At 43.3% G+C, this 16,042-nt stretch overlaps 1 protein-coding gene across 1 annotated transcript; it reads right to left on the bottom strand.

Moving 5' to 3' along the window:
* Positions 1-4,866: 4,866 nt before the first annotated feature.
* FGFBP3 (fibroblast growth factor binding protein 3) lies at positions 4,867-5,376 on the bottom strand (the record flags this gene model as incomplete). The annotated part of the gene is made up of 1 exon (XM_080347767.1): positions 4,867-5,376. One exon carries the CDS (start codon positions 5,374-5,376, stop codon positions 4,867-4,869), a length of 510 nt encoding a protein of 169 aa, XP_080203893.1.
* Between the last annotated feature and the right edge of the window lie 10,666 nt (positions 5,377-16,042).

Below are 16,042 nucleotides of genomic sequence, written 5' to 3'. Positions count from 1 at the left end.
TGATGCTGGCAGCGACCCAGTGTCACTTGTGAGCGCATTGTCCTTTACTTGTCTGCACTGAGACAGCATAACCTGCAGCCTTTCAAGACTCTGCATCTAACTGAGTTTCCCAAAATGGGCTGGGAAGAGGTGAGCAGGAACTGGAGCAGAGCTCAGCACTGTTTCTGCAGGTCCTGAGTATATAACAAATCAGAGACAATAATTTGCAGAGTCAATATTAGTGATGTAGAAGTGTCCAAGAGTACTCGTGTGCTTTGCTGCAGTAACTAATCCACTGAGGACATACAACAGCCAGTGCCTGCTAAATCAAAACTCTAAGTATTTAAAATAGGCCTACGACAATTGAGTAATACTGTGGCATCTTAAATTGCAATATGTATACTATATGTTGTAATACATTGGCATGAATTGGCTTATTCTAGTTTCGGTTTGCCTTTACAAACCAAGAATAAATGGGTGGGTGGTCCATCAGAACAAGAGCTATTCTCATCATCCAGATAGGGCAGAGCTCATGTGCTGTCTTTGCTTTTGTGAATACTGGACTTTTCTCCTACTTCACTCTAGCATAACTCACAGGTGTCGAATTGACTTACAGAAATTGAAATGCTTTCAAGTAAGACACAGCCATGTATGTCTAAAGGTGTCATCACTGTGAGCTTCACTCCTGTGCTGAACCTTGGGAGACTCCTGTTCTTCATCCAGCTCTGCTCAGTTATTGAAGAAAGATTTATTTATTTTATTGATTTTGTGATGTCACTTTATAGGAAGGGATTGTTGCAAACAACAAAACAGTTTACTGTGTGCTTTAACCTCACAAATTAGAGTAATATCTTGTAACTGTCCCTTCAAAATCAGAAAGTGGTGAAAGAGATTATTAGTTTGCTATTTAATAAGACCTGAGGTTTTCTATGTGTTAAAAAAAGTAATTAAAGCCAGCTGCACTAAAAACATGCCCAGATTCAGCATCACTGACTTTTCTCCAAAGGAAAATCAATGATATTGCCAGCTCTTGAGATTATGAGGCACTGAGATATTTGTTAGTATGGTTGCATGAACACATGAAGAACTGTGAGTTCAAACTCGCTGCCATTTCTACTGAGCAGCCAAAGGAAAGAAAACAATGTTAATTGTGTGCAATATAGCACAAAGCTGATTTTATTTTAATTTTTTTTATCCTTGAAGACTTCTGAAGAATTAGAGCTCCCAGAATACAAAATCCAGAAACTAAAAAGTCAATTGATACCATATTTTTTTAAAAGGTAGCTCATGGTTTTCCTCAAAAGACAGATATAGTATCCTGATACATTTAGGGAGCAGCACCTGCATGATGACAACCCAACCCTGCAGCTGCATGTGAAGAAGGTGCCCTCTCCTTAATTATGCCCAGGATCACCTGCTTCTGGGATGGGAGAGCTTATCAGGCCTGCAGGGGAGACAGTCAGGCTTGCTCCTGGGGGTGTGTCTGTTCTTGCTGAGGATGTTGAGTGACCAGGAAGAGATGAGGCAGGAAAGATGAGGCAAGAGGAGCCAGCCAAGCCAGGAACCAGAGAAGTGGAGAAGGACCACCACAGCTGCAGTGGAAGAGCAGAGGTAAGGCTGGCTGCAGGGTGGGGGTGTGGGCAGATTTGGGTGGCTGAACTAAATCTGGAGGGGTGACAAGTATGTGCTGTGGTAGAGCTGTCACAGGGTTGGAAAGGAACAGATCCTGTTGGAGGTGAAGATCTTGGCTTCAAAGCTTCTCTGTGTTTGGTTGACTTAGCTGGTGGTGTTAGCTGCCACCTAACCACAGGAGAGGATGAAAATGTTGAGGTAGGAAGCAAAAAGTCACAGTCTTCCCCCTTAAAAATAAATCTGGGGATCTGACTGTGGTTTTCTAGCCTTTGGGACCTGCAATACCTGAAGTAAAAAAACTGGGTTGTTTTGTTACCATTCAGCTCTAGCCCTTAGTGTTATTAAGCACAGTAAATGCAGTTAATGCAGTCTCTTGTGTTGTTGTTTCATTACTTGGTGGTGCTATAGAAAAGACTTTGAGATCTTTTGGAGTGTCAGGGGAATAATATGGTAAAACTTGGAACAAGGGATCCTATTCTTTCTTCTCTCTCTTGAGTAAAACAATGAATTTGTTCAGAGTTTCTAATTGGGTTTCTAAACACAGGGCAATGTGGGTAATCAGATCAGTTGCCATGGTGTTCCACTTTTGCATCTGATGGTGTGACATATAAGCTCTAACAGCACTGCACAAAACTGCTGTGCCAGTGTCATGGATGTAAAACAAAGCTGCATGTTATTGCAAGATGTTATGCAATGCTATAGCCAGCAGTTTGCTGTATAGCTGTTTGTATGACATACGTATGAAAGAAAATTGAGCTGTCAGTTAAAAAAAATTGTGTAAGTCACACACATTGATGATCAAGCTTTTGCAGAGTGCTGCTGAGGATTATCCAAGATACTTGCTGTAAAGAAAAATCCCTTGGCCTTAAGAGCGGTATAGAGCAGTCTGGATCCTCTTGAGAGAGCCACTGGCAAATTCTTATTGCATCTAGGTGGTGTCCTCACAGCCATCCATATAGAAAGAGTCTGCAAGTGCTCCCAGTCATGGGCAGGCACCTGGGGCTGTGTAGGACCACAGGCACCTAAATGCACCGGTCTGGGGGCAGCTGAGGAGGGCAGGTTTGCAGACTGGGGCATGCTGGTGGCTGCCCTCCTACCACCCCTCACACACACCGTGACAGTGCTCAGGTGTATCTGTGGCACTTGGTATATGAACCAGGTCTGGGGACTGCAAGCAAGGGCTTCAACTCGAGTGCTCCTTCACTGTCAGACATAGAGATTAATGGTGCAAAAGAAGGGGTAGAGAAGATTGGGAAGGCACACATGCCTTTACAGAGCTACCTGAGCAATGGTTCTGGTTTGGAGCTTTTGTTGGCTTTTTCCCTTTTCATGTGGTGTTCTTCAAGCATGTTGAGTTGTGGGTTGAATTCATTTAGAGGTTGTGGAAGGGACCATGTTTAGGACTAGGAACAAGCAGCTCACATTGCATAAACTTTTTGAACACTGTAGTTCAGCTTTTAAAAGATAATTTCAAAACTAACATGGAATTTGTCTCTGGGCAGTATTTTATCAACCTGAAACTCTCTAACTCTCTCTGAACAATAATGTTATGAACTTACATTTAGGAAAGTGAACACTACTTGTTATCTTGCCACATTTTGAGCATCAAAGTTGCAAGGGCTATAAGTCAGCAACAGTTTCTCTCTTGCCTGGTTTAAGTTCGATTTCAAAGGGACAATATTCTGGTTGTCTCTAGGCTTCTGTGCATACCTGTGAGGCTGAATAACACTTTGTCATAATATGTTTGCCAACAATTTAATCGTGAAATTCAAATTTCTGTAACACATTGTTACCATTTCCCTTGTATGAAAAGGTGAAATTCTGTAAACCAGTAAGGTAAATAATGCTGCCATAAGAATACATATAACATGGCTAAACACTCATCTGTGAGAATGCTAGAGTTTTGAGAGAGATGTATTTTGCTAAGGCAGAGAGCTGGTTACACAGTGACCGCTAGCCTTTCAAAAATAGTGCCCATTTCCTCTTGTAGTCCAGCTGCTTCCCCAAATAATTCTTCAGGTTAAACAAAAAAATATACCTGGTGCTTCCTCAAACAAGAGGGTTCAGAGGAACAGTTACATCAGGAAGACTGGGTTTTATTTTTGACATTGCCCTGTCTGATTTATCCATGGTTTCTGTAGTTGTTTTACTGCACCTGTCAATGGTTTGATGTTTAATTGCTGGTCCTGTTGTGTGTGAGGTGACCATGATAGGTGCTTCACTGCTGCTCAGATACCGCTCCTCTGTGCTTGATCTGGTTCAGGAATAATGTATGAGAAGCAGCCATCTGACTGACTGCAGGGGTAATGTCAAGATATCTCTGCAGAATAATTAAATTAATTTAATCCTTAAACACATTTTACAATCCCCCTTTTTTCAGAATCTGAGCAGGATGTGTCTAAAGGAGAGAAACCAAGACTGAGGGAAGCCTGAGCTTTCCTTGCCAAAATGTATCATAGAATTGTGCTTCAGTGAGCAGATAAAGTAGTTAACATCTAAAATTCCTCTTCCCCCTTGGTAAGACAACTCACCTACTTGAACATTATGGTCACTCTAAAAGTGACTTGCTTTGGCCTTAGCTCACTGGCTACATGAAACACAACCTCCAAAATACCATCTCTGTACCTAGCTGCTTCTGAGTTTCTCAATCTTTTCACATCTGGTTTCTCACCCAACTCTGTTCATGTTCCTGTTCAAAGTCAGTCAGTGATCATCTGCTCTGTGGAAACAGGACTGGACTGGTTTGTTTAGCTTGTGGAGTTTTTGTAAGCAATAAAGTTTCTTTTCTAGGACTTACTGTTTATTGAAGTCTCAGTTGTTCCTTCTTTTGGTATAAATGTCTGTTTTTCTAGTTGGGCAATTTCAGTGTAACTTTAACCTTTAGGCTTATAGAAATAGATTTGGAGGAAGGAATAGCTGTCTTGCTTATGTCCTTGGAAAATCTTTAATGTACTAAAACACAGGAACTGACTCTAGAGACTCTCATCTCCTTCGTTAGCTGCCATGTCACACACGTCGTTCAGCAGTGTAACGGTGCTGCAGGCATTGCAGGGCTTTGAGAAAAGAGTTATGTCCACTACTTGTCGTAAAATAGTTGGCACTTTATTGGAGAGGAAAGAGGAAAGCTGACAAAGTCGAGGGACATCGGTGTCAGGCAGGTGAGGACAGGCAAGGCTGGGAGGGTGGACCGTGGCCGCCAGCCGGGCAGAGCAATTCTTGGTCCGCGGACAGGCAGCCGCGCTCCTTCCCGGCGGCTCAGCCCTCGAAGAAGCCGACGAAGAAGCTGCACAGCGAGTGCCAGCGCTCGGCGCAGTAGGTCTCCGCTGGGTCTCCCGTGGGCTCCGGGGCGGCGGCCGTCGGGGAGGGCCCGGGGGCGGGCAGCAGGCGGAGCTGCGCCTCGGGCGGCGCCCGGCCCGGGCCGCACAGGCGGGCGCTGAGCGGGCCGCCCTGGGCGCAGGGGTGCCGCCGCCGCCGCAGCTTGCCCAGGATCTGCCGCCAATACTGCCGGCTGCGGGCGTCGTATGCGGGGCAGCGCCGCGGCTCTCCGCGGTACGCGCAGCTCCGCGCCGCCCCACCGCCCGCCGGCGGCCGGCAGCTCAGCCGAAGCTCACTGGCCCCCGCCTCCGAGCGCAGCTCCCAGCTGCATCGGTGCTGCTCCGGCGTGGAGAAGCGCCCCGCCTGCACCGCCTCCTCGGCCTCCCGCCCCGTGGCGGCGGCGGTAGCCCCTAGGGCAGCCAGGGCCAGCAAGACCAGGGGCAGCCTCATCTCCTCGGCGCCGTGGGAGCCTCCTCCGGTGCCTCAGCGACGGAGCGTTCCGGCACGGAGCCCGCCGACCCGCCGCATCCTCCGCGCCCTGCGGAGACACGGACACTGGCGATCGGGTGCCTCCGCTGCTCCCACCCGCTGCCTGCCCCGGCGGGAGTGCAGCCCCTGGGGTCGCGCCAGGCTGAGCCGGGTGGCATTTGTTTTGGCAGAGGGGCTTGTCCCTTCAGAATCGTAACCGCCGAGGCTTTTAGCTTGTTTTTTCCCCCCTCGCCCCCTAGCTCCGCTGAGGGACCGCCGATGGCGGCGGGGCTCTGGGACCACCCCAGCCGGGAAGCCGTAACCTCGGGGCGCCGCATCGTGAGCCCCCCCCCTCCAGCTTGCAGCATCAGAGCAGCGAGCGGCCGCCGCTCAGTCGCCAGAGCTGGCTAAGGGCAAACCGCTCCCCTAAAAACCCGTCGTTGCACCCCGAAACCGGTTTCCCCCCACCGCTCTGTCCCGAGGGCACTCACGGTGCGCTGTGGGGTTGGTGGAGGTGCCTGGGCACAGGCGTGCGCGGCGCTCTGCGGCGGTGGGGCCGGGCAGGGGGGTTATCAATGGCCGGGGGCTGCCCCCGCTGACGCCCCTCCCCGGCCCGCCGCCCGCGGGGGAACACGCGGGGAGCTCTGTGCCCCAACTTGCGAGAAATTCACTGCCCCCTCTCCTTCCCCCCCGCTTTCGGTCGAGGAAATCTCACGCCAGTATCGCAAAACCATCCCGGCGCCGCAGCGCACTTGGTAGGTGCCCTGCCCGAGAGAGCACGGTCTGGGTGCCGAGTCGGGCAGCAGCGGCTGTGCGGAGACCTGCCTTCAGGATGCTGGTGGATGAGAATCGATCTCTTTCTTTTCCCTTGCAACTGATGAAAGTTAGATCACAAAAAGGGATTCTCATTTCGGAAGTGAAATACCAACGTAGATTATTCTAGGATGGTTATTTATGTGGATACAGGCTTCTATATACGGAGGATGTGTTTTTTTAAAAAAAATGCCAGAAGTTTCAAGAAAATGCAGATGTGATCTTTGTTACTGCAGTTTCAGAAGTCTCTGGGTGGAATTAGACGCACAAGATCCGTGTGTGCTTCAGTTTCATGGGTGATGATGTCCTTTTCACTTCTGTTCCAAACTTTTTATTAGCACTCTGAGCCTCTTACGAACATCTAAGTCAGCGAGCCCTCGAGTTCCCCAGCAGCTCCCCACTGTCTCCGCAGTAGCGGATCAGCAGAAGAGCGTGTCCCTGCTCAGCGTGCCGAGCCCGGCCCTGCACAACAGAGACACTCTTCGCCTGCGGTCCTTGCAGGGGAAGTCCGGGCTCTCCCCTGAGCTGTCACAGGCTTTTGGAAAGATTACTGCTGAGCTATAGATGCAGATACTCGCCTATGCCCCTCAATAAGTGCACATACTACGCAGACTGCCGTGCTGTCGGTGTAACGCTGTAGCCGAACCGCGGCCGCCCCCAGGCGGGCAGAACCGCGGGCGCGGCCGAGGCAGCTCTTGCTGCCGCCCCGTCCCGGTGCGCGGAGCCGCCTGGTGCCCGGCCGGGGCACGGCGACAGAGGGGTAGGAGAGCAAAGCTAAAACGTAGCCTTCTTCGCACAACGAGGTCAATGTTGTTGTAATGAAGACTGAGTGGTACAGGGACCTCTCTAGGCTTTCTTCTCGTGTCATCCCCCCTTTCCAGTGACTTCTTGAAAGATCCCCTGTGCTTATAGCAAGGTATGCATGGGAGGTGTTTGCAACTGTGGCTGCAGAGGAAAAAGTGTGCCTAGGTGTTTCTGGAGTCACCTGCACACAGACATTTAGACACTGGCTTTCATATGCATTTCTGAGGATGTGGTTTGATCAACATCTTAGGCTAGCCTAGATATGGCTTCCTCCCTGTCTTCCCACTGCTGCCCATGTCTTTGTGAGGCACCAGCTCTGGACTAGTTGCAGCATGAGCTGGATCTAAGAACACTTTATTTTGCTGGGCAGCTGCCCTGGTTGGTCAGAGCAAGGAAGTTATTTGGAGCAGTGGTTTTGGCAAAGCATCCCAAAAGAGTGCCTTTATTTGTTCCTGAGTGCTTGAGCGTACTGTACTCCTCTAATCTTTCCTCATGGAGTTGTTCTATTTTGAACAAATACTATTCAGTAGAACTTGATGGGGGGAGACAGGCTGATATTGACTCACTTATATTTCTGTGCAGTAAGTCTTGAAAAGGAAAGACTTCTGTAGAGGCTGAGAAAATGACTGCTGGAGGAGATGTGGGATGCAGAGTGCTTTCTCTAACTGAGGGAAAGAGGGGGATTTTCAGAGACCTCTCATTTCCCAGCTGCATTTCATGCTTAAAGCATGGAGACATTGCTTTCCTTAGTTGGTTGTTTGAGGTGGGAGTTGAAACAACACGGGAGAGAAATGCAGTGACTTAGGCAACAAACTCTAGGAGAAGGTTTACAACCAGAAATTTGAAGTGGAAGCTGGCATCTCCTGTTGCAAAGTTACATACCTAACTACCTCTGAAGAGCAAGGCATAGCTGACTGTTAGCTGTGCATGGCTCCTTGTCCACTGTGTTGGATTGTATAAATACCTTTCAGGGGTGCTGAAGACTTCCCGTAGGGCTGTAGGAGGAATCTTGGCATCTAAGTTTGGGCTGTGGGTACCATGAGGCATCATAAAGAACTGCATTGTGACTTTTAAGACCCTCTGTGGCTCCAGTGAGCATAAGGCACATCATGTGCATTAGCTTATTAGTCCAGAAAACCTTGGAGTTGCTTTCAGATTAAGTTCTGACCACCTGTAGTTGCTATGCACTATTAGACAGAGATCCTTGTCCATTTTCCACATTCTTACTGGCATTTATGCGAAGTGAAATGAAGTTCTCTAATATGTTTGAGATCATTTTTATAGCAGGTTATCTTAAGCATATCAGGTTTGGAGTGATATATAACTGTGTTTTAATGAATGTTTTGCTATTACACTTTTTGGACAGTTCAAATTTCATGCAAGTTATTACTGTTCATGAACTAAGGAAAGAAAGCGAAACAGAATGAAACTTGCCTAAACTCCCCATACAGTAATTTTATCCCCTGTATTTTTCTTTGCCATGTTCTCCTAGTACCTATATTTACACACACATTTTCCTCCATGAGTGCAACTAATCTTTTACAGAAAAGCAGATGTTAATCTTACTCATTAATTCTATATTGGAAGTCAGGCCATTGCAGGGTGCCTCAGAGTCATCCCAGAATACCGCTCCTCCTCAGTTCATTTGCTTTAACAAAAAGTGTTCCACATATGTTTCCACCATCTTTTCTGTCTCGCATTCCCTGCAGGTTTTTTCTCAAGCTGCTCTGAGTCATTCACCTTGTGTTCTCCAACGCTGGTTTTTGGGTTGTGTTTTGTGTGGGGTTTTTTTGTTGTTGTTGTTGGTTTGGTTTGGTTGGTTGGTGGGGTTGGTTGGTTTGTTTGTTTGTTGTTTTTTCTCCACACTGGAGCTCAGGAAATTTTAGTGATATGAGTTTTTGGTAGTGGTTCCATTGCCCCATAGGAACTGCTTTGTCCCTTGCACCATGTGTATATTCCTTTCTTGCTTTGACTTGTACATTCTCAACTCAGACTGTTGTATTTCTGATTAGAGATACACAATTACATGCTAATTTTTCTACGAGTGTGTTTTTATTATTTAAAATGCTACCTTTGAATGTTTTCTTCTATAATCTGTCTTCCACTGTGAGGACACTTCTGTATTAGTCATGTAAAGGTTACCTTGCTTGTTCTTTACCTTCATAAGCAAACATATGAAGCTTTCTCATTTATATTTCTCAAATGTTTGTCAAAGAGTCATTGTTGTTTCCTTTCACAGGGAACCCACATGACCGCTATTTCCTACCTTCATTCTTCATTGTATAATTAAAGTACTGACCTCAACATTGACAATGCCCCTTGTTGAGCTTGGTATGGGAGCTGCAAAAACACCCCTACCACCCCGTGCTTTTGTATCAGCTGATCAAAACTTCAAGTCTTGTGAAAGGCTGAACTTCAGTTTTGCCTTTGCCATTATTTAAGCTGGTTCAAAATAAATCAGCCTCTGCCCTATAATAGTGAAGGAAATTTGAGACAGAATTGATTTAAAGTACCACATTCCTAGAAATATGAAGTGTTAAAATTAACTCAACAAATGCATCTTGAGACCATTTCTTCGCAGTCTTTCACAATGTGGTGGAGATGCCTAACATGCTCCAAAAGCCTTATTTCATTATTTGAGAAAAGTAGCTAAAGAGTATAAAGGGAGGAAAAAGCTAAAATGATGCAGGAAATCAGTTATTAAATTGTTACCAGAGAATGCTTGTATCAGATGGTGTGAGAGAGCATTTCTCTTCAAGAAGCAGCAGGCACAGCGTGAGGATGGCAGGCGGCTGGTAATGTAAAACCTGGTACTGCAGCATGAACTCCTCATTCGCCACGTGTGGGAGGCCACGAGTTGTAAGGATCACAGAAAACTCAAGGGTGGGATTGCTGCCTCATTTTCTTCTTTTTGTGAAACATGAGGAAATTTCACATTCTGAAAATATAAATTGTGAGGGCTTCATTAACAAAATATAGCTGCAGAGCCCTTCCAAAAGGAAACGTTCTAATTATTTGACAACCAAGTTGTAAACAGAAGGTGGTGTCCTTTAAAATAGATCAAATGTCTTGTTTGAATGCAAAAATTCAAACCCATATATTATTATACAAGTTTTAAAAAATAATAATTTCTATAACAAAAGGTCTGATCTACAATGTTCCACTTAAAATTCCAGGAAACTTAAATGGCAAATGTATTAAGCATACAATAGTCTGGCCTAGTAGGCTTACTTTTATTTAATAACACATAATAGAAATAGTCTATGTTTTTCCAAGGGAAAAAATATAACATTGATTGTGCTTTCTGCATATCATCACAACAAGGTACCTCACCTGAAACTGCAGCAAGTTCAAACATTCAGTTTGTTCAGACATTGTTTATTTAGAGCTTAATTCTTTTACCAAACTACTCACAAACTGAAGGCTGGAGCTTGTTTTTCCATGATGTGAGCTGATATGTAGACTACTACAAGGAAGAGTAACTCTTAAGAGATAATTATGATATATGTCACTTACCTAAATTATGGATATTTTTTCCCCCAAAACCCTCAACTTAATAGTTGTATAGAATTCTGTGTTTATTTTTGTTTATACTGTGGTTTTATCTAGACATCTGATGTAGAGAGAATGTTGGTGTATTATACACCAGGTAAAAATGAAGTTAGCCCTGGCCTATAAATTGATTATTTTTATGGAGTAGAAATACACGGGCTTATGTGTATTATGACAACATATGATTCATGGCTCTTGTATTACAAAATTAAAACCAGTTTGATTTTTTTTAATTTTTTTTTTTTTTAGTAGCTCTACAGCATAAGCACCAAATATAAAAACACTGCAGCAAATATCAAGGAAAGACACTTGATTAAAACAACTCAGAACTTAATATTAAGAAAAGCAGATTAGGACCATGTGCTTGTTGATGTTTGTTTGCATTGACAATACACAGGCCACCGAGTTTCCAAATGGATGTTTTCTGGTTTGATACAAATGTGCACCCTGTTACCAAGCCTCTGCTGCAAGCACAGTTTTTTCAAGCTGTTCTTTTAACGGCATTTTCTTCTCTGTGTTAGAAAATATGGTATTTTATTCTTGTAAGCTCCAAAGAGTTGTAGATAAATGAGTTGATTCATGCCCCTTTGCTCTATAAGGAAGGAAATAGGAATTAATTTTGTGGTACATGCAGTAAAACTGAAATGTGGGTAGAATACATATTCTCATTCCTAAATCAGGAATGTCAAAAAAGATGAGTATTCTGACAGACAGCTGGACAAGCCTGTCCCACTGGAGATGTGGGCTGGCTCTGGCTGTATTTCTCCAAAGGAGAAAAATCACATAAATGAAGTCTTGCCCTGACACACTTCTGCTGTCCCTGTGCTGCAGCCCACTGTCCCTCTGCTACTGTGGTGGACTACAATGCTTGGTGACCACTGAGCCTCCAAGCAGGACCCAGGACTTTTTAAGCCTGGAGAGGATCATTCTTTGGGATCAACATTTTAATTTTTCTAAAGACTCAATGTTTTCAAAACAAGTCTTCCCACTATGGACTGAGTGCATCTAGAAGAAAGCTGCTTGTTGGAGACAGGAGACAAGTGGAGTTCAGACTGTTAGTTCCATCACAGGATGAACCACCTCATGCATGCTTTTTGTCCTTTTGTGCAATCTTTCTACACCCATGTGTCTTTTCTTCTGTTTGCAGATTATAGTTGCCCTCTCTTTTCTGCATCCTGGTCTCTCTGTGTCTAAAAGGCTCCATCAGAAACGGAAAATATTTTTTTTCACACTGTGGCTTATTAGGAGGGTGCAGTGATGAGACCTTTATAGTTACCAGGTCAAGAGTTAACAGAATCACAGCAAATACCACAGTATCAGACAGGGAAGGAGCTGCTTGTAATGTACAGAAGATTCATGCTAGCACGGTAACAGGCAATATAGAGCAGTGGGATTGGCTGTAGGCAGGCTGAAAGTTAGGAAAATCTGTTTTATGGATGCATGATGTTAGATGCTCAGCCTAAAGGCTATTAAGATCACAATGACTCCTGACAGGTACATCTAGTTCTTCCAGGTTAGGTCCTGGTGGGTGCTGAAGTGCTTAGTATTTTCCGTTGTCATGTGTATCAGTAGGCTGAAGTTAGAGGTCTGTGTTCCTGGAGCAATATGGTATGAACAGTTTTTTCCTTTCTTACCACATGATACCTTCACCAAGGGTGATGTGTTTTCTGCCTCTAAAATCCTGTAGACTAAGTCAGAATATAAAGGTAATATGGAAAAATGCCTGTTTCATTCAAGCTACAGTAGAGCTGAGGCTGACAGTGATGAGCATTTTCTAAAAGGAAATAATTGGTTTTTTCTAAGTAATGTAGAAATATTAGTGTCAATACTCAGTGGTATTAAACTGAGTGGTATTAAACTGGATGAAAAATTTCCCCTGTACTACTGTTTTGCCTTCAAGTATATTTTATTTTATTTTTTAAATTCTGTATAGATTTTCTTCATGTTCTGTTAGTGTTTTACCGAAGAATGACTCTTTTGACTGGACTGCAGGGGAAGCTGGCATGTTGTAGCAACACATGGGGAGAAAAGAAATTATATTTGGAAGCACATGACTTGAGGCATTGTTTGAACTCAGCTTGTGCTACTCCAAAATTACACATTTCAGCTTTATAAAATAAGGCATACTAAAAAACAACCGAAGCTCAACAACACATTTACAATTCATGGGTTTTGCCTGTCTCTGAAAGTTAAGCTTTAATTCACTAAGAGGATTATTCAGAAGTGAAATAAAATAATGTTACTATATTTAAAAATAAAATAAAGGTAATACATATTCAGATAAGCAGCTATTGTGCATTATCTGGAAGCAAAAGTGGTGGTAGTAGTGAGTGGAGTGACCTGTGCTTCAAATGAAATCAGTGTTGATTTGTATTATCAGTCTTGGGTCAGTTATTGGAGCAGCACAAAAGATATTACACAGCCCTCTGGTCATCTCTGTGGGCCTCCTTTGGACTTGCTCCAACAGGTCCATGTCCTTCTTGTGTAGGGAGCCCCAGAGCTGATCACGATACTCCAGCTGGCATCTTGCAAGAGTGGAGTAGAGGGGGAGAACTGTGTCCCTTGACCTGCTGGTCATGCTTCTTTTGATGCAGACCAGGATACGGTTGGCTTTCTGAGCTGCAACCACATATGGATGGGTCATGTTGAACTTCTTGTTAACCAATACCCCAAAGTCCTCCTCCTCAAGGCTCCTCTCAATCCATTCTCCTCCCAGCCTTTATTTGTGCTTGGGATTGCTCTGACCCATGTGCAGGACCTCGTGCTTGGCCTTGTTGAACTTCATGATATTCACATGGGCCCACCTCTCAAGTCTGTGCAGGTTCCATTGGATGGCATCCCTTCCCTCTGGCATGTTGACCACTTCATGTCATCAGGAAACTTGCTAATGGTGCATTTAAGCCCACTGTCCATGTTGCTGACAAAAAATTATGGTTATTAATTACCACTATTGATTAATTTGTCACAATGTAGTTTGTCAGCACTAATATTCTGCTATAGTCCAAAACATAAGAGACAAAATGTCTAATTACCAGTTTGATGTCTTGAAACTCAGTTGTTATATATTTCCCCTCTGTTAACAAATTCACACCAAGAACATTTGCCGTGGTGCTGCCTCTGACTCTGTTATTGATTTAGGCATTAGTAAACATTTCATGCTCTGTGTTATTTTATGCATTCGTTTATTTAAGCTACTTTGGAAAATTGACAGTTCTTATCACTTTGGTTTATATATTTTAATTTCCTGAAATCTAAATGAGGTGTTAGACTTTTCAGACTGGCCATCAAACAAAAGATCAAATCTAGTTCTTTGTACATATTAAATATCATTACCTCTTGTCAAGTTTTTAGTGTGATCTCTGATTCGTCCTTGTTACCAATACCAAAAATGGAACTAGTTTGCACACTTGATCATCTTACCTCCTATCTGTTACTATCCTGCATCACTGTTGTGGTGTTTTGGTGTGGGTTTTTTCGTTTGCCTATGTGTGTGTTTTCATTTTGGTTTGGGCTTTTGTGGGGGGAGTGGGAGGAGAGGTGGTTTTGTGGGTTGTTTTGGTTTTGTTTGTTTGTGGTTTATTTTTGGTGTTGTGTGTTGATTGTGGGTTTTGGGTTTTTGTTTGGTTTTTCCTTCAGCTAGTCAGAGCCTAGGGAGTTTTTCCTCTCATCCTAAAGTAGGTAAATCTTTCTAGACACATTTGACTGTTTGGGATCTCCACTGACTGTAATAGAAGCCCTGACACCTTGCTCACATGTAGTTAGTTACCTTTGATGTAAAAGTCATCACAGGATTTAAGCCCATGAAATGGTGTGTATAAACTCCATTCAGCCACTTCAGAACTAAATATTAAAAGAGTAAAATGAAGTGATGTGCTCTTACTGAGGGTGGGTACAAAGATGATTTTCACTAGTTAAAAATATTTTAAAATGTTAAACTGCAGAAAACTCTATGAAAATAATCTTTGAAGAAAAATGAGAACCTAGCAACGTTTTCTGCAGATTTTACAAATGGAAATGTCTTCTCACTATCTAAACTAAAAGCAGGCTCAAGACAAAATTGTGTTCCTCCAGTTGAAGATAAACCTACATTTTCCCCAGCATCCTCATTCATTTCATGCTGTGCACATGTGAAGATTCTGCATACATGTCCACACTTCACTTAGTGCTGTCAGTCGTTTAGGCATTTTTTAGGCATCATGTCACTATTTAACATAGAAAAATGTGAAATGCACGCATAAAACCGAGGTTTTCTAAAATGCTTTGAATGATTAGACACAAGTAGGGACTGGTGAGGGACAATAAGCCAACAACATGATTACCATAAGTTCCGTAAGTGTGGGGTTTTTTGTGTGTTTGTTTGTTTTGAGTTGGTTTGGGTTTTTTTGTTTTGTTTGTTTGTTTGGGGGTGTGTGTTTTTTTTGTTTTGTGTTTAGTTTTGTTTGTTTTGTTGTGGTGGTGGTGGTGGTGTTTTTCCAAAGCCAAATATGCTAGGAAAATTCATTATTCTAACACCTTTATGCCCATGCCTGGGAGTGCATCCTGCTGTGTGTCCCTTTGTAGTAGGAAAGGATTCAGGAAAGTGAGCTAAATTATAACAATGAGATAAATAAAGTTAAGCATTATGTGGTGGGAGTCTGTAACCATGGTGATGAAACCACTTAAGTACATCAGAGTACAGAGGGACTGGACTCATAGTGCTTAACATCCAGAAAGCCACTTCAGCCCCCCAAGTGAGGAAAATACCAGTTTATGAAGAATAGAATTTTTCATAAAATAATTTTTACTGAGAAATATTCAACTGATGGAAATACACTTAACATGATGTATGTAGGTGCATCATCTGAAATCCAACGCAAGAGGCACAATTTTGGCAGAAGCAAAACAACAGATGCTTATGGCAACTGGGTTTTATAACAGATTTCTCTTTTTGCTACCTAGGTCAGCTGTTTCTCACTGAAATTAAAGTTTACCAAAATGTTAAGGCATCATCTTATTATTATAAGAATAAGAAAAAGTTATATACAATTGAGGCTTCCTTTACACTGGTATTTCCACTGAATTTAGCATTTGTTAAAGTTACACCTAACTATAAACTTCTGGATGAAATTTAATATTTTTAGCTTTATCATAGCAGCTTTATGTAATAGTTGCTAAATCTTCAGAAATATTTAATTAATTTTCCATCTGTACATATATTTGGACTTTCTAAGGACAAACACAATGATACTTAGTCCATATTCAGCTCAGCAAAATAAAATACAATTTAGCAAGAAATAGAATTATGAGGAGGGACGACTAATGTTGAAAAAATATAATCTCCTTTGATGCCTTGGCAATATATTTTGTGATATATAAAGGCTAAAATAACTTTCATGGCCTTTTATGAAGTGCCTTTCCTGAAAACATCCAAGTGGAGGAATCCAAAAGCTTGTGCAAATACAAAGCTGAATACCCATATGACTGTACTGGGTTTTGTCCT

The sequence above is a fragment of the Nesoenas mayeri genome (genome assembly GCF_963082525.1).
Source record: "Nesoenas mayeri genome assembly, chromosome: 7".
Classification (NCBI taxonomy): domain Eukaryota; kingdom Metazoa; phylum Chordata; class Aves; order Columbiformes; family Columbidae; genus Nesoenas; species Nesoenas mayeri.
The sequence above is the reverse complement of the archived record's forward strand: the minus strand, read 5'-3'. Positions and strand labels throughout refer to the sequence as shown.